Genomic DNA, 20,917 nt, shown 5'->3' with positions numbered 1-20,917 from the left:
ATAGCCGCCATATTTATATTAACATGCCTTAGGAACGCAGACGCAATAGAAAGGACGCAATTGCAACAACTTGCAGGCACATTCAGTCGGCACGTCGGACTCGAATATGTTGTCAAGAAGCGATACCAATGCACTTCACCTTTCTTCGGCTGTCCGCGTCCGTGGCCATTCCTAGGCCTTCGGCTGTTTTTGCGGTACTGGGGGTGCGTCCTGGTGGCTGCTGGCAAGACCGGGCTCACATCCCCGGACGCAATCAGCTTGGAAGGCCGTTTAGCCTTCTTCTTGATCCTTCCATCGTCGAAAGGGTTTTTGATGTCGCTGTCCATATCAGCAGACGCTACAGACTCCCCATCTTCCACGATCAACTGCGGAGCTTCGTGCACACGGGGAACGACTTCGTTGTTGAAAATATCGCCTCCGTTCGACATGGCACTCCTTAATGTCAGACTGAAACTGAAACTGTTGACTTAAGCTTTAGTGCAGCGCCCCTCTCTTTTACTCAAACCTCCAACAAGAGATGCAAACGTGCAACAAACGCTCAAGAGCTCTCACGATGTCCAAACACGAGCAGCAGCCAAACTTATGCCTTACGAAAACCTGATGCGGGAGAGAAAAGCTGAGAGCATGCCGAGAGCACAGTGCTAAGAGTAACAGAAGACAAATCGATACGGCAGAGTATAACGGAAACTGGAAATTGCTCCCGTCCCGATAATTTCGAGGCTAGCGAGCGCTACGCGAAACTCGGCACGTGAATGAATCTCGAAACACTATTTGCAAAATAAGATGTATGCGAGCGCAAGCGATGCCATCGGTGCTGCCACTTGCTGGTGCCCTTGTTGCATCACGTTTTCTAGCACTTCCCTGTCCCTCACGTGGCGCCCGGTCTCGACTTGTTTACAAACATATTGAAGCATTTCATAATATTTTCTCGCATGCAAAATTTCAGTTCGCTAGCGTATCGAACATGCATGGTATGTCTTTATTTTACCTCGCATGGCCACGTCGCTCTGTCCGCCACGGCGATGCTATATCGCCGCGCGCTTAGAGCGATACTGGCGGAAACTTGCAAGGCGTGTTTGAACCAGAGTTGCGCAAGCCGTCAAAGGCGCGCAACTTGGTTAGTTGGGATTTAAAAAAAAAGAAAAAAAAAACAGCGCACACACAAAAAAAGGTTTGCACCATTTATTGCAATCGGATCGACGATGGCAGGTGACGTCCAAGAAGCCGATGCTTAGAGACTACCGAAAAATGTGCACATATGCAACAACGCTAAAAACATAACTTGACTTTGTGACGATCGTACAGCATCACGGCGCGGCCCTCGAGACCACTGGACGGAACACTGCACTGTGTAACACTTTGTGCGACGCGGCGACCGGCAGTCGCGACGCCCAACGCGCGTCACCGCATTAAATAACGAGAATATCACCTGCAATGGGGTGTAGCACAAGTGGATCAACCATACAAACATTGCACAACACAAGGTCACATGCACACCAAACAATTTTGGCACAACAAATGGATCATAAATAGTAAATAAGTGTGAAGTGGAAATTGGTGATAATACACGCATAATCTCAAAGGGCCCTGAGGGAGAGGCTTAAATAGCAGCCTTCCTACAATAAACGATACTTCGGGAGATTGTAGAATGACTTTGTATACTCCTGTGCAGAAAAAAAGGGGTGGGGGGGGTGGGGGGGGGGACTTGATGTAGTCTCCACGATGGTGAAAAATGCTGCAGAAAAATGGCATGCTTTGACACACCCTGCCAGACATCACTTTCCTTGTCATAACCATTTAAGTGCACGCAATGTCTGCCCCACTGATATTGTGCCCGCTCTTAATTAAAAACAAAGTGTGCCAGCTTTGTGTGGAGAACGAGTGAACATAAGCGGATGTGCAGATGCGAGGTGGCATTAGACATATATTTATGTATATATAAATTTGTGTGTGTACATGTCAGTGTATTTTTGCAATCAAGGGTGCACGTCAAGAATTAAAATAATTAACTACCCCACATCAAAGTGTGGCACTAAAACTGGTATAAAATGCGCAGCATTACTACCACTTTCAATGCTACAGTGCTGGGGTTACGAATTAGCGAACTGGCACATGTAATGTCAGATCTAAAATTAAAATGGCTTAAAGAAAATCCCAGCTCGACAGCACCTTGCACAGTCTTTACACACTGTTAGCATTGCAGCCATGTCACAGATGCACTAACAAAACGGAATTATGCTATCGAGTGGCAAGTTCACACGGTGGTTTCTCGGAAGATGCGCACAGGTGAGCCTGGAACCTTGACCTGGATGTAGCGGGTGGCTGCTTCCTCCAGGGCCGGCTTCTGACACGGCTCTGCCACAATGAAAGAGGTGCACATGAGGAAATGTACGTCCACCACGGAGAACACACAGATGGCCACATGTGCAACTTGTGCTCAAAGGCTAGCTGATGCACCGGCCGTCCGCTCAACCAAGGTTCAGTGAAACTTTAATGATTAATTACGCACTTACAAATTTTACCACACAAAACTAAGCTTTCATAAGTATCTACAAAAGGCCTTAATGGTTCATGACAACTGCTTCTTAGTCTAGTTGGTACAGTCAAACTTGTAATAGTGCTCACAGATCTAATGAATCATTGTACATAACGAAGTATTGAAAATGTTTCTTTTCAATATTACCCACATAAGGAATACTATATACTTACAATGAATATCAGGTATAACATATAATGAGGTATTTTCAAGGCAGATGTGACTTCATTGTAACATGGAATATATTTGCTAAAATATATATTTGCAAACTAAGAGCACACATAAAAAGATAAAGGTAGGCAGGTGTCATCGTCAATGCTTCCACCTTTTTGTATGCTTCAGAAGGACCATCTGTTGGGCTAGTTGGTCTATCATAGTTACTTCCAGATAAAGCGTAAAACAATACACACACACACGAAGAAGACAAGACAGACAAGGAGACGCGCTACTACCAACTGTTTATTTTGATCAACACATCCTTCAATTTTATAATGTGAGCGACGTACAAATGCCACGCCCCCTTGCCAATGCGCAGGTGACAAACAAATCTAAAAAAAGTTAGCAATACTGCTACCTTTTTCAAATAATAGAGTTCAAGAAGTCCAGTTTGGCACTGTGCAAAAGAATAGACGCTTTGCTTATACAGATACATGAATTCTTATGGATGAAGAATGCTTCTAAAGACACTCAAGTTGTGTGGTTTGCAGACTTGGCCAAGATGGTGGTCTCACAAAATTGTGCCTTGCAACCACACGGCACGATATGGGCAATCAAATCTGCATATTTGTCATCTTTTTCTTAGCTTTTAGCGCATACTCCATTTTGTATGCTGCCTTTTAGGAGAAAATGTCTTTTTAGTCAACATGGTACCTGGAAAGTTTCATCCTGATACATATTGTACTCTACCTGAAACAATATTTTTGAAAATAGCCTGTAGGCTCCAGCAACCATTGTTTATTGACACTTTGGTAATTAATTACGGTTCTTTAGGATTTCACCACACATTCTTTAGGGCTCTCACCAGCATCTTAACAAGGTATACTCTGTTCCTGCCAAGTTTCACATAAAAATGTCTTCATGTCTGCCTGGAGCAATAATTGAAATTTGCATGTACAAACAAGATCCATGGATGAGCTCTTAATAGCTGACACTGTAAAATACAATTATAATATGTAAAAGTACGAAAAAAAAAAAAAGCAGTGCTGATCAAGGCATCTAAAGCTATAAAATAGTTGAGGTGAGAAAAAAAAACGCAGCAACAATGAGAGGAGTTTACTGCCCACTGTTGGAGCTATAAAAACCCTGCAGAGCTATGACTTGGCAGCAGCAATGATGAAGTGGAACGCCAATGGTAGATAAAAAATGTGCGCAGCTTGCACTACTGGTGCAAGGCTGGAGTCAACAGTGGAGCTTGTGATCACCTAGCTTTTACATGGCTTGCCTAAGTTGTTTGTAGGTTTTGCGAGGTTATGGTAGGATTGGCTAAGTTGTTTCTAAGTTTTGCGAGGTTATGCTAGGTTTTGCTAAGTTGTTCTCTCAGCGGGCTTGACGCTATAAGTTTTCAAGCAGTCGCAGGCCGGGATCACTTTCTCGGCGATGTCAAGCGTTCCGGCGCCAACTCTCGCGTTCCCTGGACTGAAACTCGGGATCCTCGACTCAGCATTGCCTCTTCTCAGCCGCAGCTTTGGCGCGGTGTTCCAGATTAGCTTTGCATCGACACATCACTTCTCGTTTGGCCGTACGGTGCTCTTTCTGGTAAGCCACTTCTTTTTCCCGCGTTCAGACTTTCTTTGGTCTTCCCATGGCAGCACGTATGCACGGAGTACAGAGGCGAGAGGTGTCGTTGTGCCAGCAGTTCCAATCTTTTACTTGCCTGTGACCTCACAACTCCACCCCACACATGTGGGGTGCAAGGAGGTTACATGGCTCGGTGCTCTCGCAGGTGGTTACTAGGCAACGTGAGGCGGCGCACAGCTGGGCTGAGTTTTCTGGTAATGCTCCACGGCGGAACTAAAAGCTGAAAAACTCCACTGTTAAAACATCACTTGACTATAGTCGCAGGCAAACCAGACACGCATGGGTCCATTTTTTTTTAAAGTAGTGCTAACTTTTCAAATGAAGCACTTCCTTGTAAGGAGGGTAAAATGGTAATGTTAGAAAATTAGGATGCTTCTGTCAAAATCTTTCCTTAATGGTATTACACATAACTCTTTAGATAACTCTTCGTACTGTGGCTAACATAATTCAGCACCTTACAATGCCAATGTAAAGCTCCATTCCAAGGTCACATCTTTCTGCAAGACAACTCACAATGTTGTGATCCCTAAGCACATCTTGATGACAAAGCATGCCTAAGCATATGCTGCAGGTAACCCCAATGGCTATTGTCTATGCAGGATCCCAAGAAGACAACAAGCCGTGACAATAATCTACTAATGGCAGTGAGCCGAATCGAGCATAAATCTTTTAGAAGAGAAGCAACACAACTGTGAGCTTAGCCTTGGCAAGCAAAACCACACCACCTCAACTAGATTTTAGTATACTACAAAGGGAGCAAAAATAAACTCACCAACACAAAAGGGCATGTCAAACCTGTTCTGACTGGGTTGTTGACTAGAGGCCTCATGCACCTAGACACGACGAAAAACTCCGACTACCACGTTTAATGCAAACACAATGCTGTAAAAGATAAAAACAAAAACAAGAAAAGTGGTCAGGCTTTCTGCAGCTACGGAGTGGTGCTGAACTCAAAACAGGCTAAACAAAACCACTTTTTGAATACACAAATGGAAAAGAGCAGGGTCTTGCAAACAAAGGAGAATCCCCCCGTCAGCATGCGGTAGCTGGCAGCCAGCGACAAAAAATGGGGGCATCCACTTACACCATGCACAACAGAACGGGGGAGCCATGCACATGTGGGAAGTGGTCACAGGAGGCGGCACCCAGCTGGGCAGCCCCTAAGCAACCTCGAGGACCGGTGCGGGCTGGCACCCTTGTGCGCCTCGCCTTTAGCAACACAGCCCGGGGGGCACGTACCTGCAGCAGGGACCATGCGGAACCACAGCACCACAGGCTGCAACACAAGAGAAGACGATCGCCACTGCAGTGGGCCGGCTGCTCCTCCAGCGGCAGCCGCCGCTTACCTTGTGGTCGCCCATGCACACATTCGGCCCCATTATGTGGTACACCACAGATGCCTTGCCACCTTCGTCAGGGCCCTGCACCACAGGAAACAAGTTTGCTCTGTTAGTGCCCCACTGGTTTCAAGAAACTTCCCTTACTTGATCGGAATGAATATGGAGCACAAAGCCATACTTGTCAGAAACCCTTGCAAAAATCATACAAACACAATTTTGTATAAACTAAATCAATGTGGATGTGTGCAGATATACAGGCAGTCATGAATGGCATGAAACAGAAACTAAGATATTGGGACTCATACACTCCAGGGAACTTCAGGGAACTTCCCTTACTTCATCTGAATGACTACATTGATGCCTTCAAGTAACATGTGTGGGGTTATTGACCGGTTGCCTTCACCCAAAAAGATCACATTCTCGTGACGCCTGTGGCAAAAAAGGACGTTCCACGTCCGCCGCCAAGGTCTGCGAGTGGTGGCGCTGGCCAACACTCCCAGGGTTCTACTAGGAAACATAAATACCCAAGAAAGTGGATGGAAAAACGACGCCGTGGTAGCTCAATTGGTGGAGCATCGCACGCGAAATGCGAAGGTTGTGGGTTCGGTTCCCACCTGCGGCAAGTTGTTTTTTCATCCACTTTAATTTCCATTAATTTATCATTTCTTTATTTCATTTATTAAGCACAAGTAATTTTCCCTATGTTGTCCTTGGTGTCAGTGTTGGCTTCTTATGATATGACAGATCATGATGCCATACTTACAAGAAACCCTTGCAAAAACAATACAAACACAACTTAAGCCAATGTGGATGTGTGCAGATATGAAAAGACAGGCAGTCACGAACGGCATTAAACAGAAACTTACACATGGAGACTCATACACTCAACTACATATGTCACGAAACCGTACTTACGAAAACTTGCATGGATACGATTTTATAGCAAGCACACAAATTCATAAGGTCAATGGCTACTGTGCACCAAAAATGATACAAACTGCAAACCAATAAAGAAATCAGAAATAGGTTTCTCACCGTGTACACCAGGGTCTTGGCCGATTTGCTGAGCAAAATGCGGTCACACCAGGCAGGACAGCGTGTCCGCATGTAACTGCGGGGACCCGAGGACTCCTCTTTGAATGGATAGCTGCAAAACACCATTCAAGGCATGCTCACAACACACAATACAAGGTACAGCTATGTGCAAGTGCCACATCTGACCCACCTTGGCGGGAAGGCAATGTCAAATTCAAAAAGACGGTCCTGGAACAGGCTCGGTTCTTTGTCATGCTCTTGGAGCTGTGAAAACAAAAATCTCAAGCGTTGTGGTAATGTCTTTAGCAAACTTCAAGTAAACAAAACTTTGGAGTAGCAAATGTTTTACTTCCTTTAGTAGTAAGCAATTTTGCTTTGCAGTTTGGATTTAATGACGTTTCTTGCACGTCACGCACATGCTCCATCATGCCTCCACAATGAGAAGCCATGTGGAAGTAGTAACGAAAATGCATTGCATTCATTTGTCAAACCAGCAATTTGCAGAGCAAAATTAGTGCCACAGCTATGGACTTAGCAATACAACCAGTCCCTTAAAATTTTCATTGATTCAAAGATAATGACCAAAGGTGGCTGAGCACAGGGAAACACGAGGACAAGATGCACCAACAAGCCTACATCGCCACCCTTGTAAGAGATAATGTTTGCACATACATTTACTAACGCAATAGCGTTAAAGGTCCCGCATTGCAAAAAATTGGGTGTTGGTGGCGGCGGTGGCATTGTCCATTAGAGTAAAAACATCCCGAACCAAGCAGGCCCTCCACGTGGCACATAGGCATTACTAAACGAATTGAATTTCTCAAAGTAAAATGCACATGAAAATTTGTGAAGTGCGTTTACACACAACCTACAAATATGATAGTGTCAGATTGTAATTTGAATATGCGAGAGAACATCATTTTGTTACGCAGAAACCATCAAACACAAACCCCTTTTCCAACTGCCAGTTGAGGTCTGTCTTAGTAGGAGTGGCATGCCCCGCTCGGTGCCTTGCAACACCATCCAGGTGGTGTTCACCTCCGCATATCCGTGGTGCCCGCGATTGGGGGAAGAAAAAATAAATAACCAGAAAGCTTGTCTTCGTGCATAGCGTTCACCGCCAGCGTTTCCAGGAAAACGTTATGGCTACATAAGCTGCAGTTGCCAGGAAGCATGCGAAGCTGTCTAGGATCTCTGAATGCTATCACATTCTACTCCCCGAGTAAAGGTTATTATCTTGATAGGATAAAATATGTATATCTATACTTTTACTAACTAAACTTTAACTTTAATAAAATTAATTATTCCTTAAAAATTCAAAATTTTTTGTGCATTACACCTATTAAAGGCAAAGCTTAAGCACCCTCCAAGTTTCTTTTTGGCTTGTTTTACAAACATGAAAGCAAAAACTAATTTTTTGTTGACTGAACATGCCGTTAATTAGCTCACACTGTTTTGTATCAACGTAAAAATAGGGCAACTTCATTCATTTACTTCGGAATATGTTTTAAAACCGTGATACGCTAAGGCATACTACTGCTTAAAACTCTAATACTTCCCCTAAACACCATGGTAGTTTTCACTTTCAGAGCACTTCAGCAAAAAAATATGTGAAGGCAAAAGCAAGGTATACTATCAGCATACCTTCAAACGTGAACAAGCTGGAAATAACTTTAATGCATCGTTTTGCTTCCAGGTTTACCTGATTTTATAACGGTAGCTTAATTCAGGCTCCTAAATGTATACTTGTGAGTACTCCATGTTTAGAAACCGGCTACAGAGCGATCACAGATACTTTCATGTAATGACATGGAACAGGAATACTGCTCACTTATTTCCTTTTCATGTTTCAATATATGGTTATGGTAGACAACAACAAACAAGCACATGAAATGCTATTGCAAGCTTACACTTTCTAGTCATGTCCGCCTCTCAGCTGCTTTTTGTAAAACTAACCAGACACAAAATACATCTGAGAAGGAGCACACACCCATTTTCCATCATTTCGGTAGAAAGCCTCCTCATGGTCTTGAAGAGAGAACACTTTTCTTTCCACTGTAAGCACCACCTGCAATGCACCAGCCAATTTACTACCCAAGAAAGTGACACTGCACTTAGTGTGAACCTTCCCTTTCACATCCATGACACCATATTTTCAAACAGATGCTCTTTGTCTCACTGCTTCTTCGTTCATCCTAACTCGAGTCACTTTCACAGGTTAGACAGTTTTAAACTGAAATTTTTTATTTACTCGTAGACAACTTGGTAGCCTGGTAACTCGCTGCATATTTTCTGTGACTGAAGTAAACCGTGACCTATTCTATGCATCACCTGCTGCAATGGCTGTTGAGGTTTGCTTCTTTATTCTTTATTCAGAGATACCCCGCTTTACCTGCGTGTGTGCAAGCAGGGGGGTTACAACTTCGAAAAAAAAACACATTTTTATTCGTACAGCACACTTGGTCACAAGATAATCGATTCCACTCTGTTACAGTTTGGGCAAAAAATGAATTAGCAGAAAGGTTCGTTCTAGTTCGGTATTCTCGAATTTTAAAGTCATCATCTGTTCTCTTAGATACATAGTACGGTGGTTTAATATAAGTGTCTCTATTAATTCCGGTTTTGTTATTATATACGCTAAATAGCAATTTTAGACGCAGTTTTCTTCGGCGAGACGAGAGCGCTTCCCGTCCGAGCTCACTTTTCATTGCAGTGCAGCTCTCCTCTTTCTTTGTATCGCCCAAGAACGAACCTTGCCGCTTTGTTTTGTATTCTCTCGATTTGATCGATCAAGGTTTTCTGGCGAGGGTCCAAAACACAACACGCATACTCCAAGATCAGACGAACGAATGAAATATAAGCAGTATTTTTTCGGGCAAAAGGTGAAGATTTCAAATTTTGCTGAATAATATTTAGTGCTCTCGCAGCATTCGCAACTACATTCCCAAGCTGTATTGAAGGGGTCACTGCTTGAAGCTCTGATTCACATTAATAAAACTATTCTTCACTTAAAATGAGACAGCTTGTTAATACCGGCAAATCCCCTCATCTGCTTGACGTCATGTCACTCAAAGAACAAGATTCAATAGCAGTACACCTCAATATAACAAAACTTCATCTGACATGAAAATACCTTCGTTATATTTCATATTCGTCATAAGCATATGAGCTGACATCAGCAAAAAATTCACGGTCAGGTATGTGAAGAAAAGAGAAAAAGAGAGTGTGATGCCTCTAATGGGACAGCACAGAGTCTCCTTGCAACTTTGGTGGCCTGCAAATACGCTGCCACATATCGGCATGGCATGGAGGCATGCAGATACTTTACATGTGAACAATGCTAAATTGCAAATGCGCTTTGCTAAGTCGTTAATTTGTGTGCAACCACGCAATTGGTGTGATCCGTGTGAATTGGCTTGATAACTGCAATGGAGCAAAGCCAAGCTGTTCACCAAGATATGCACACATGTCCAAAATATGCTATTTTAAGTTGATCTGGCCAAGTATATTACATTCGTACTACCAAAATATGCATTTTGAGCTCCGAGAAAACAAATGCTTGCTTCGCTGTAACCAAAACTGTCTCGGATCTTGCATTTTCGGCTTTGTTATAGCAGTAGAATACTAATCCAAATAAAGGATGGCGAACCAAATTTTAAATTTACTTCATTATATTTGTGATCATTATATAAAGGTTCAACACTATGACAGACCGGCTAGTGACACTGCGCAGTATTGACATTTTGTGCCTTTTCTGTACCCCCCTGCAATGCAATATACAACTTATTTCAAATTAAAAAAAAAATGTGGGGTTTTACGTGCCAAAACCACTTTCTGATTATGAGGCACGCCGTAGTGGAGGGCTCCGGAAATTTAGACCACCTGGGGTTCTTTAACGCGCACCTAAATTTAAGCACATGGGTGTTTTCGCATTTCGCCTCCATCGAAATGCGGCCGCCATGGCCGGGATTCGATCCCGCGACCTCATGCTCAGCAGCCCAACACCATAGCCACTGAGCAACCACGGCGGGTTGGCTTATTTCAAATTACCATTACTATAATTTAACTTCAAAAGTTCTCAACTCCACTGAAATAAATCACTTATTCTATGGTCATTACTGTTGCACTAATGTAACACTGTTGCACTAATGTAACACTTCATGCATTAATACATAAGGCCCCAACTTCTTACAACAGAAATCTATTATATGCAGGTAGCTTACGAGTGCTGAAGTTTGCATGTTTTAACACTGGAAACTAATTTCAAATAATTCAGAGCCCAAGTGGAATAGATACAAGTCAAGTGCCAGGGCAGATTTCTTGCTGGTGGGAAGTTTTCACTCCAGAAACACAATGCGTACTGTCTTACTGGTGCCATTTAGGGCTGTTTCATTGTCATAGTGTAACAACCATGTCTGTTGCTTTAAATGCAAGCACTACTGGATCCTCTTGTAATATCTTTTACAAGGCTAATGAAAACATCGCATCTCGTTAGTAAGCATAAGACATGGTAACATATAATAAACATATTACAGGTGTATATCATGCACAGACACATCAAAACATGCAGAAAAAAGAATGCACTTGCAAAATGCTGTCATAGGTTAAACTAGTGTGGCAACAACATGAGACAAGTTCAAAGTGGTACCAGTCTTGAAATATGTCAAGAGGCATCAAGGCATTTAGGTTGTGTCATGGTGAGAACAGATATGGCTGACACCACATTTGTGTAATCCATGCAAATAAATTTTTTGTGGGAATCATCAGCACAAAAGCTGGTCAAACTGCCACTAGAGTCAGCCGCAGTGGAGTCATAATCTGTGCAGTTCAGCAAGAAAGAAAAAAACATTTCAGCAATGCTGTGTACTGCCAACTTGACCAATCATTCAGGCAGCATTGGTCCCATGTTTACCTAACACATAACTTGAGTACTCCTTGAAGCTTCTGGGAATGTGCTCAGCAGTGATTCTTAATTGTGCTCCCTGTTTTAAATCAGCAATATATTGTAGCCTGTTTATTGCAGACAACATGCCCATGGGCTGTGGTTTGTAGCATTATGTTCTGCATCTCAACATGGAATCTCAACTACCGGCAGGAAAAGTTTCAAGCTCAGAGTGACTGATTTTGCAACCATGTCATGGCACCTTTAATATGTGCTTCTGGTATAATTTCCAACAAACAGAACCAGAATCACAATGCAGCTATTTGCAGGAGCAGCCCAATAAGGCAACGCATGTGTCACAACAATCCCACCTTATTCTCATCTTTAGGATCCCTGAAGAGAACTTTTGTGACATCTCCATTTTTGGCACTTTTCACTTGAACTGGAGGGGCCTTATCAGTAACTTTCTGCAAGAACAATACATTCATTCAGAAGAAGTAGTGTGCATGTTTTTTCAAAGGAAAAACATGCCAGCTAGAAAAGGTATGAAGTGAATGCGACTTTCAGGGTTATAAAAAGCAGCAGACACTGCAATAAGAACGAGTAAAATAAAGAGTAATAAAATATGAGAGGAGTACATCACCTCTATGACGGCCTGCGTGTCAAGTCTAAAATTGAAGTCTCCAAAGATGAAGAATGGAACATTTTCATACTTGTCATTCTGGATCCTTGAAATAAAGCACACTTATCCTCAGTCTAATGAATATGCAAATATGCAAGCAATAACCAGATCAGCATGACATGGCACTACTGTTAGGCTAAGTCCTTTCCCTTTTTTTCGATGAAAAATTGAAAATAACCAAGAAAGTTCATAAGGCTAATCCACAGTGTGTTTCTTGAATACATGCAATGGTAATGCACATTCGGCAAAAGCAGCCTTCATAAACAGAAACTCCAGGAACTTGAGTGTTTAATTGTGCAGTTTTCCAATGAAGTCATGAATAAGAAAGAGTAAAGCTATAAAAAGCAAGTGAACCAGCTGAAATTGTGCCAGAGTGATGCAAAATGCAAGAAAGCCGACTGGGGTGCTTTGGTTAGTTCACGCTACATGTTAGCAGCCCCACGTTTCATCCTGTATGCTTTCCTTCTTACATATTTTTCATGAAATCACTGCAAATTTAACAATGCTACTCCATTTTTCTTTCCACCTTTTCACTGGCTGCATTCTTGTGTTATTCACATAAAATGGGATCGCCATATCCCTAGAGACTTTGGTAGATTGCAACAAAGGTACTGTACCAGCTGCCATTGTGGACAGTTGTAGGAAAATGTAGCCATGGGGGTTTGGCTAAGTCAAACTGCACTGCCTCAGATGAGAACAAAAGAAAGAGGGGCAAGCACACACACACACATCAGAAAGAGTGTTTTTATCTTCTTTCTTTGTATGTGTCCTCGTGCAGAGCAACGTTTTTGAAATCTAAGAACAAAATGTCCAAAAATCAGCATTGTTCAATAAAGCAGGTTTCTGCTTTACATTGCCTACTAGATTTTAGTATTTTGCAATACACGAGTTTTGCAATATGCCATAAAACTTGATTTTTTGTTCAATCTTATAACAATGCAATACAATCAAATATTTTTTTTCATTCATTCATTTATTGATACTGTGAGTCCCATCAGGGATTGCAACAGGAAGGGCTGTATGTGATACATAGGAACATGGTATAAGGTGTTACTTACTAAATCTTATAAAATAAAAAACTTGGGCATATAACAGTTTGATTAAGATAAATATGAAATATGAGATACACTTTACCTGTTCAGAGTGTAGTCAAGTGCTCCTTGTCTATTTTTTGTGTAAGAAGACGGGAACTGAAAAAAAAAGAAAAAAAAAGAGATTTGACAAAAAGGAAACTTTCAATTTCAAGTGAAGCTTCAATTGGCAGGCCACATGTGCTCTAAACTCACACATTCCATGGCTATGAAGTTTGATTCATCATGGAAAAGATGGATATTGACTAGGTCAAATATTGTGCCTTGCAAGCTCCACCTTGTTCGCATAAAGCCTTTTCTTGACCACTTGCACTGCAAAAAAAAAAAAAAGTTCTGCCATCCTAAGAAAGAAATTAAGGGATTGCTCTCAATTAAAATGTTCTTCTCTTCAGTGGACATCTTCAGTAATACTGCATTATGATCTACAATGGTAAATTAAGTGACTCGTCTAGCAATTCTAGGGATATAGAGCTGGCATGCTGGCAGACATGCAGCTGATTCCCCTGTTGTTCATGCAGATTTTCGCAAGTCTTGGAATCACTTTCTGGCTCGGTGTGGTTGTCGGCTGCACATAATTTTATCATGACCAAAACCAAACTTCAGTGGTACTTTCATCTTCGGCGGGTGTCACATCCCACAACTTGTCAAGCCACATCGACAATTCAATGCCCTTATCTTCAGTGCAGCGCTCGCCGCGTGGTGGAATTTGAGTGATTACTATCGACTAATCGCCGCTGGAAATTGAAGCCTACGTGACCAAAGTGGACACTATATAGATGAGCAACGCTTCTGCCTCGTGGGATTGGGAGCCGGCACGCTGGCAGACATGCAGCTGATTTCCCTGTTGTTCACGCAGGTTGGTTTGCATTACCCTATTCGAGTCTCACGGCTATTGTGTGCATTGTCGGCTCCTTCTACTATGGTGGTTGCTGATGATTATTGTCGTAAACGAGCCCGGGCGCCTCGAAGTAGGTCTTTTCTATTTGTCAACAGATTTGTGTACATGTTCCTGCTTTTGTTACTTTCTGGCGATATCAAACTTAATCCGGTTCCTGTCGAAATGGAAATATTGGAGAGCCTGCAAAAAGGGCAGACTGCAATCTTGAATAAGCTAGATTCTATTGAATCCAGGATCACCATACATGAAGGAATGATAGAGGACATAAAAGGCAGCCTTGGAGCAACTAAGAAACAAGTTCAGGACCTTGATAGAGTAGTTGCAGAACATAAGGATGAACTTGAGACTCTTCAGAAAGTACTCAGGGATTTGCAGGTTAAGAATATTGACTTAGAAAACAGAGGTCGGAGACAAAAACTTTTGTTTTACGGAGTGGATGACAACAGGGCGGAGACATAGGACAATCAGAGGAATTGATTAAAAAGATCGTTGGCGACAAGCTAGGAATTGAAGTTACATCACTACAAAAGGGCACATGGGATTCGCGTATACCAAGAATAAAAAAAAAAAGAGGCCGATTATCGTAAACCTCTCTTCGTATAAAGAAAAAGAAGAAATTTTGTCCAACGCAAAAAAACTTAGGGGGTCAGAGTTCAGAGCTGATCAGGATTATGCACCAGCTACTCAGGAAGTGCGAAAGCAATTATGAGAATACAGTAAGGTGCACAAAGGTGAGAAAACAAAAGTTAAACTGAATTTTGATAGGCTTACTCTTGGTGAAAAAACTTACGTATGGGATGATGAAAAGAAGGTAGTTCCTTCACTACAAAGAAAAAAACTGATGCGTGCCAGAAAAAAGGTAACACGGCACCAACCTGGTCACCGTTTTAATAAACTGTAGAAGTGTAACGAATAAGACGGAAGAATTGGCAGGACTAATTGAGTCGGTGAGAGCTGACATAGTTATTGGTACGGAATCGTGGCTGAACCATGTTATCGGTGATCGTGAGGTGTTTCCAAGCGAATTTGTCGCGTATCATAGAGATAGGCCGAGCCGTGGGGGGGGTGTATTTTTACCTGTGCGAAGTTCCCTGAAATCTGCCGCCTGACATCCCATGTGATGTCGAATATGTTTGGCGCACAGTTACCCTAGATGATAATTCTTCATTCGCCATAGGTGCATTTTACCGACCACCGAACTCTGACCACAATACACTTCAATCACTGAATGAAATTATATCATCAGGCGTGCCACAAGGCTCCGTCCTTGGACCGCTCTTATTCCTTATTTTTGTTAATGATATTTCTGTGGGTATTTCATCGCGTATACGTTTATTTGCCGACGATCGTGTTTTATATCAGAAGATTAGGAACGCAAGTGACGGCATTTCTCTGCAGGACGATTTGGATCGTATTACAAGGTGGTGCCAGAAGTGGCAAATGACGTTGAATCCAAAAAAGTGTGTGCACATGTGTGTTTCCAAAAAAAAGAAACAAATAGAAACAGCTTACACCATAAATATGTATGTGATTACTACCGAACCAACATGCAAATATCTTGGTGTTGTTTTATCACATGATTATTCATGAAATGCTAATATTGATTATGTTGTTGGTAAAGCAGCAAGGGCTCTTAACTTTATCCAGTGGAACCTAAGATGGGCACCCCAGAATTTAAAGAACACAGCCTACCTCACATGCATTAGGCCAATTTTGGAATATGCATGCTCTGTATGGGACCGGATGCAAGCCAGGCCTATAGATAAGCTTAAAAAATTCAGAATAGAGCTGCGCGGTTCGCTTTAGGGCGATACAAGCGGACAGACAGCTGTACTGCTATAAAAACGGAATTGGGTTGTGAATCGCTTTCTTTGCGCAGAAAAAAACTGCGGTTGAAGTTTTTCTTTTGTGTGTTTCATGGCAACACTGGAATTGCTTGTAATAACTACCTTGATGAACCCAATTACATATCCAGTCGAAATGACCACCGACACAAAGTGGAAGAGTACCATGCAAGGACAACTATGTTTTACAAATTCCTTCTTTGTGATGAATATCAGGGATTGGAACCAGTTGCAAGAGACGCAAATGTGCTGTATAGATGAAGAAGTGTTTTATTTAAGTCTGTAACCCCCCTGCTGTAACGTCTTTTTGGCAAAGCAGGGCACTCAGTGAATAACGAACAAAATAATATTATCATAAGAAAAAACATTCAGCTTCGTTAATAATTGAATTGGTTACGTCAACTATTTGAAATGCTAGCATGTTCATTGCTGCACTAATTGAGTATGATAGAAAACAAAAGTAAATGCTCAGGAGATAAATAAACAGCTTAACAACAATACAATAGAATTTCAAGCTGATGCAGCTATAAAGCTATATGAAAAACTTACCTCTGGAAACAGTTCCTGGGGAAACTTAACCTTTTCTTTGGTGAACACCTTCTCTATGTTTCCAGAATGAATCTCCTTTGCCATGACTGGTCGAAAGCAGCACTCTGATGATGCATTGAGAGCAGAAAAATAAGAGCCCAGTACAAAATGAAAGCCAAGATAACAATCTTCTAGGCACACCAGATGGCTCACCTTGAAAATCCCAGATCTGGGGGTTTCTCAATGACTGATGGACAAAGTACAAGTTGCCCAAGGCCTACCAAGAAGATACAATGCAGTATGTCATGGGTGAATTGAAATAACATATCAGTACTTTTCATTCATTGAATAGTGCAAACAATGTTTAATTTGCAAAATCAGTACCTTGCATTTATAGCCCTATACAAATTCCTAATATTATTCAACTGCAATGAGCTTTGTGCAGTGTTAAGGCACAGTGTCAATGAACAAAGTGTGACACACAGTTCAGGTTGTTAACACAACTAATCCTCCCCAGACGGCAAAAGATTAACTGCAAAAATTATGTATTGGTGAAAAAAATTTTTTACAGTTTACCTTCAAAAGCAGCACAACATAACACTTTAGAGAGTGTGCTTTAGGAACAGTACCACTGGAACAACTGCAATGTACAGCTGCTACTCAACGGGTACGCACAGCATTTATGCTGCAAAACAAAATTTTTAGTGAGAAACAATGCCACCTCACAGCTACTAACCATGTCCAACACTATTAAAGTTCCCCTGCTCCAACCTGAAGCTCGTTGATTCTCAACATGTACATAACGCAACTTCTTATTGCCTTAATCAAGCATTTCAGATTTCCTTGCTGCATGGCATTTCCCCACACTATAAAAAAAAAAGAAAATGTGAATTATATTTTTTTTTTCAGTTCCATTTTTTTTATGTACTTTTTTCTACCACTCTCTTGGTTTCCTCCACCTATCAACATGTTGCTGCCCATTTTGTAAACACCACAAAAGGAGCATCAACACCACTAAATAGTATATTCTTCTCCAAATATATTAGTCTGCCAGATGGGATATTCTTCTGAAGTTTTTCAATAATGCATGGTTTTTAATATGCCCGTTCATTTGAACTCGCTTATTGTACCAAAAATTGGCTAAATTTATCATTCTCTTTTGGGGGTTTAAGTCTATATTCTGTGCAGTGTTTTCAAATCAAAAGCTAATTTTGTTAACACTGAACACACATGAAACACAGAGCTAGCACACACTGCTGGATAATACAGACTCCATTCCCAGGACACTGAAAAATTCAACATTAGATTCAGTTCAATACTGACATGCCTGGCTTTTAGGCCTGCTCCATATGCATGATTCTCCAGCAAGGAACTCACCGTAAATTTTTCTACACAGGAGAAGTCTTCGTCCAAGAACACTTGGACTGCTGTGTAACTTGAGAGCTCCTCGCTGCCCATGAGAGTTCTGTGCAAAGAACATACCTATCTAAGGCTGCAAATTTAGTCTTGCCAGCACTATAATTTCTTGACAGAATAGAATATAAGTACATTTCTTGAGTTTGAAGTGATGAAAACAGTGCCTTGACAGAGCCTTACGTGGAAAATAGAAAGCCTGTTTCTACAGATGAGATTCATACCCTAAAGCTAACATGATTGGGATAACATCATTAAAAACACACCATATTCCAACCAAAACCATTTCCGCAACAGGTTTCCAGGACAAAGATCCCCCAGTAATATAACTTCAACAATACCTATGCATTTTCTCTACATTTTTATTTTTCTGTGAATTGAATTCCAAGAGGGTCATGAATACTGAGAGATAAATAGTGGTTTGTCTAAAAAAACAACATAGAATGGAGCTGGTGTTGCTGTTGAGTAAGGTATATGTGATTAATATTCAAGAAAAACAACAATACGAGAGCAGATATGTGCAATGTAATAACATAATACAAAGCATAATATTAGAATTCCGACAGCAGAAAAAGAAACTATAGAAAGCATGGAGTATTTGTACATTCCATCATACATACTGATACCCACTGTACAAATCTACGAGAAAAAGGCTGAGGTGCTTAAATATGTTTACAGATTAGACGAGTAAATGATAATTGATTTTGTGTATTGTTGCATGCACTGATGTCAGATGCCTTTCGATTTCTTCGTTTATGCAAGAACATTACCCCATGCACACACATCCACGGCATTTTTTCAATACTAGTCACACTGTACTGCTCTTTTGCATTCCTTTTTCGTTTCTAAGTGCATGACACAGTAACGCCAAGAGGGATAGCAAGGGACTGCATGCTGGAATTGTAAAGATTTCTGACAGCAAGGAGAGAAATTTTATGCATTGTTATAAAAGCACTGAACAAGCCTTAAATCATACGCAAAACTGAAACAGTGTAGTTTAGTTTACAAATGATCTGATTTGCATACGATTAAGTTTGTACACACTTAAGTCTGAAGATTTGCTGTTCCCTCGGGGCCTCCATTCATGGCTGCTCTAAACAACTAATACTGACAAAAGTCAGAACAGTCAGTTTGCTTTTGATATCCTCAACATGAGCCTGATATGCTTTTGCAATTCATGTCTTTCAGAGCAGTATTAGGAAGACTGTTGCTAACCTTGTTGTGAGACAGCTAACGTGCTCACAAGTTTTTTGACATAAGAACCCCCCAGACCAGAGCAGAGGCATTAAACAAAATTTTTCAGCACACTTACTGTGGTACACTTCTCACCTGATGAAGTCGGAAACGTGGGGCATGGTCCTTTCGTAGTTTTTCCCACCTACTTCTTGACAATGTAGAGCCAAAAAACTGGGCTGATACTGCTTCACCGTCTGCATATCATTTAGCAAGGGACACTGTTTGTATTCAAAAACATGACTTTACATCCTAACTATACAGTACATTACCTACCCGAAGGAACTCGCCTATCCATCCCGGCAAAAGCGTTCGAGGCTGCGAATGGACGTGGAAAGCAATCAGAGGGGGCAAAGGAGCAAGAAATGGTATATTTTAGCTCTACCGCTATGACGTTTGGCCGCACACGGGAAAGACAAAGTTTCTAGCGACCATTCCCGCGTGGAGCGAAATGCCAGGAAAGAGCATGCAGTGTGTGTTTATGCTACCAGCAAGACAGCAAACAATTACTGGTGCACGAGCAGCTACAACCAATATCACCGGTTGAGAGTTTCTCCCATCTGACGACCATAATAATGCGTGCTATCAACAGTGTATTTTTATCTCACGATCTGGGGCGGGGTGCTACGCTCTCAGACGATGCAAGCATGACTGAGTCGCATATATTTATTTGTGCTGCTCTGCGGGAGATCAGGCGTCCCACCGACAACAGACGTCGACTAGTGCAAGGACTGGCTTAATTGCCCGCATTTTCGACGAGCGTGCGTTTTCGCGCAGGTGGACAAGGTCCCCTTGTCCACCCGCTAATACGTTTAGTACAGACTGTTTCAGCTGCACTAGCGGCAGTTCGATCGGTTGCGTGAATCCGTGCAACTCGTACGGGAATACAGTACGACGCACGCAATAGCGTTACGGAAGCAGCAGGCACGCACTATTCCGCACTTTAGTAATACAAAAAAAAAAATTATCAGCAAAAACGATTCTCTTCTTTTCCCTGCTGCTCTTTCACGGAGCGCTGGAAGCTGGAAAAATGCACGCAGGCCTTCCTTACCTCTTCAAAGATGGATCCTACGTTGGCCGTGACTAGAAGCACCGGTATGTGCTCGCCCATTACTGTCCTTGTTCACCTTTCCTGGTATGGCCGTGTGGACAGAGGAAAACAAGGTGCGCTTACGGGAGGCCCCTAGAAGCTCCCATGTTGAGCCTGCCGATCAGCCCAGAGCGAATTCGTCCATGATCACAGTCCTCTTCCTAGCGGAAGCGCACAATCAAGCCCGCCCACCGCTCCTGACGTCAACGACTGTTTGGGCAACTATGCGCCTGCGTCTGCTTTCGCTACGCTATGGTGGCTTGTGCCAAAATCGCGCTGTAAACAGAGTGCATTAAACACCGACTCGATCTACCTTTTTCTTTCGTTTTTTTTTTTTTCACCGGACCAAGTCCTTATATAGAAGATACAAGTTGTAAATGAAATATTGGGCATGAGCGTGTAGCTCACGAAAGATTGCAACTATGCGAAGCGGGATGAAGCGCCGCGGCCTCGTAGCGCGTCAAAGCCACGGCGCCTCAGACACGCACACATTCCTCGCCGCTCGCTGACAAGGCGCAAAGCGCACTTTCCGCTGTACCTGGGCTACT

The 20,917-nt window shown here is 42.2% G+C and overlaps 2 protein-coding genes across 7 annotated transcripts in view; both read right to left on the bottom strand.

Annotated features, from left to right (window-relative positions):
- The window catches only part of Pdcd4 (Programmed cell death 4), a 57,928-nt gene extending 57,080 nt beyond the window's left edge, over positions 1-848 (bottom strand). Inside the window, exon 1 of the mRNA XM_050194285.3 lies at positions 140-848. Coding sequence (XP_050050242.1) covers positions 140-428 — 289 coding nt within the window. The 5' untranslated portion in view covers positions 429-848. The remainder of the gene's footprint in view (positions 1-139) is intronic.
- A 318-nt stretch (positions 849-1,166) lies between these two features.
- 5PtaseI (inositol polyphosphate-5-phosphatase A) lies at positions 1,167-20,914 on the bottom strand. Of its 6 annotated transcripts, XR_007602525.3 has the most exons (17): positions 20,331-20,914; positions 19,556-19,597; positions 19,376-19,476; positions 18,011-18,098; positions 16,847-16,910; positions 16,655-16,758; positions 13,559-13,675; positions 13,407-13,462; positions 12,234-12,318; positions 11,962-12,057; positions 8,699-8,776; positions 6,899-6,972; positions 6,709-6,820; positions 5,680-5,754; positions 5,418-5,572; positions 5,106-5,215; positions 2,268-2,355 (listed from the first exon to the last, which is right to left on the bottom strand). XR_007602525.3 is itself a non-coding variant. In XM_050194284.3 (16 exons), the coding sequence occupies exons 1-16, from the start codon at positions 20,388-20,390 to the stop codon at positions 2,255-2,257; spliced, it is 1,290 nt and encodes a 429-aa protein (XP_050050241.1). In that variant the 5' UTR covers positions 20,391-20,914; the 3' UTR covers positions 1,167-2,254. The 6 variants fall into 6 exon arrangements, 5 of the variants coding, with proteins under 5 accessions (XP_050050241.1, XP_050050236.1, XP_050050240.1 ...); XM_050194284.3 differs by lacking the exons at positions 5,106-5,215; positions 5,418-5,572 and adding an exon at positions 5,573-5,609 and having other exon boundaries at positions 1,167-2,355; XM_050194279.3 differs by lacking the exon at positions 5,106-5,215 and having other exon boundaries at positions 1,167-2,355.
- Between the last annotated feature and the right edge of the window lie 3 nt (positions 20,915-20,917).

This window comes from Dermacentor andersoni, chromosome 1 (genome assembly GCF_023375885.2).
Source record: "Dermacentor andersoni chromosome 1, qqDerAnde1_hic_scaffold, whole genome shotgun sequence".
Classification (NCBI taxonomy): domain Eukaryota; kingdom Metazoa; phylum Arthropoda; class Arachnida; order Ixodida; family Ixodidae; genus Dermacentor; species Dermacentor andersoni.
This window is presented reverse-complemented; position numbering and strand designations above follow the sequence as displayed.

Excerpts from the sequence above, each read along its gene's own strand:
- 5PtaseI (XM_050194279.3), bottom strand. The coding sequence starts at position 20,390 with ATGGGCGAGCACATACCGGTGCTTCTAGTCACGGCCAACGTAGGATCC. Across the intron at positions 19,477-19,555 it reads GGATAGGCGAGTTCCTTCGG|ACGGTGAAGCAGTATCAGCC; the intron begins GTAGGTAATGTA and ends AATGATATGCAG. Across the intron at positions 12,058-12,233 it reads ACACGCAGGCCGTCATAGAG|AAAGTTACTGATAAGGCCCC; the intron begins GTGATGTACTCC and ends TTGTTCTTGCAG.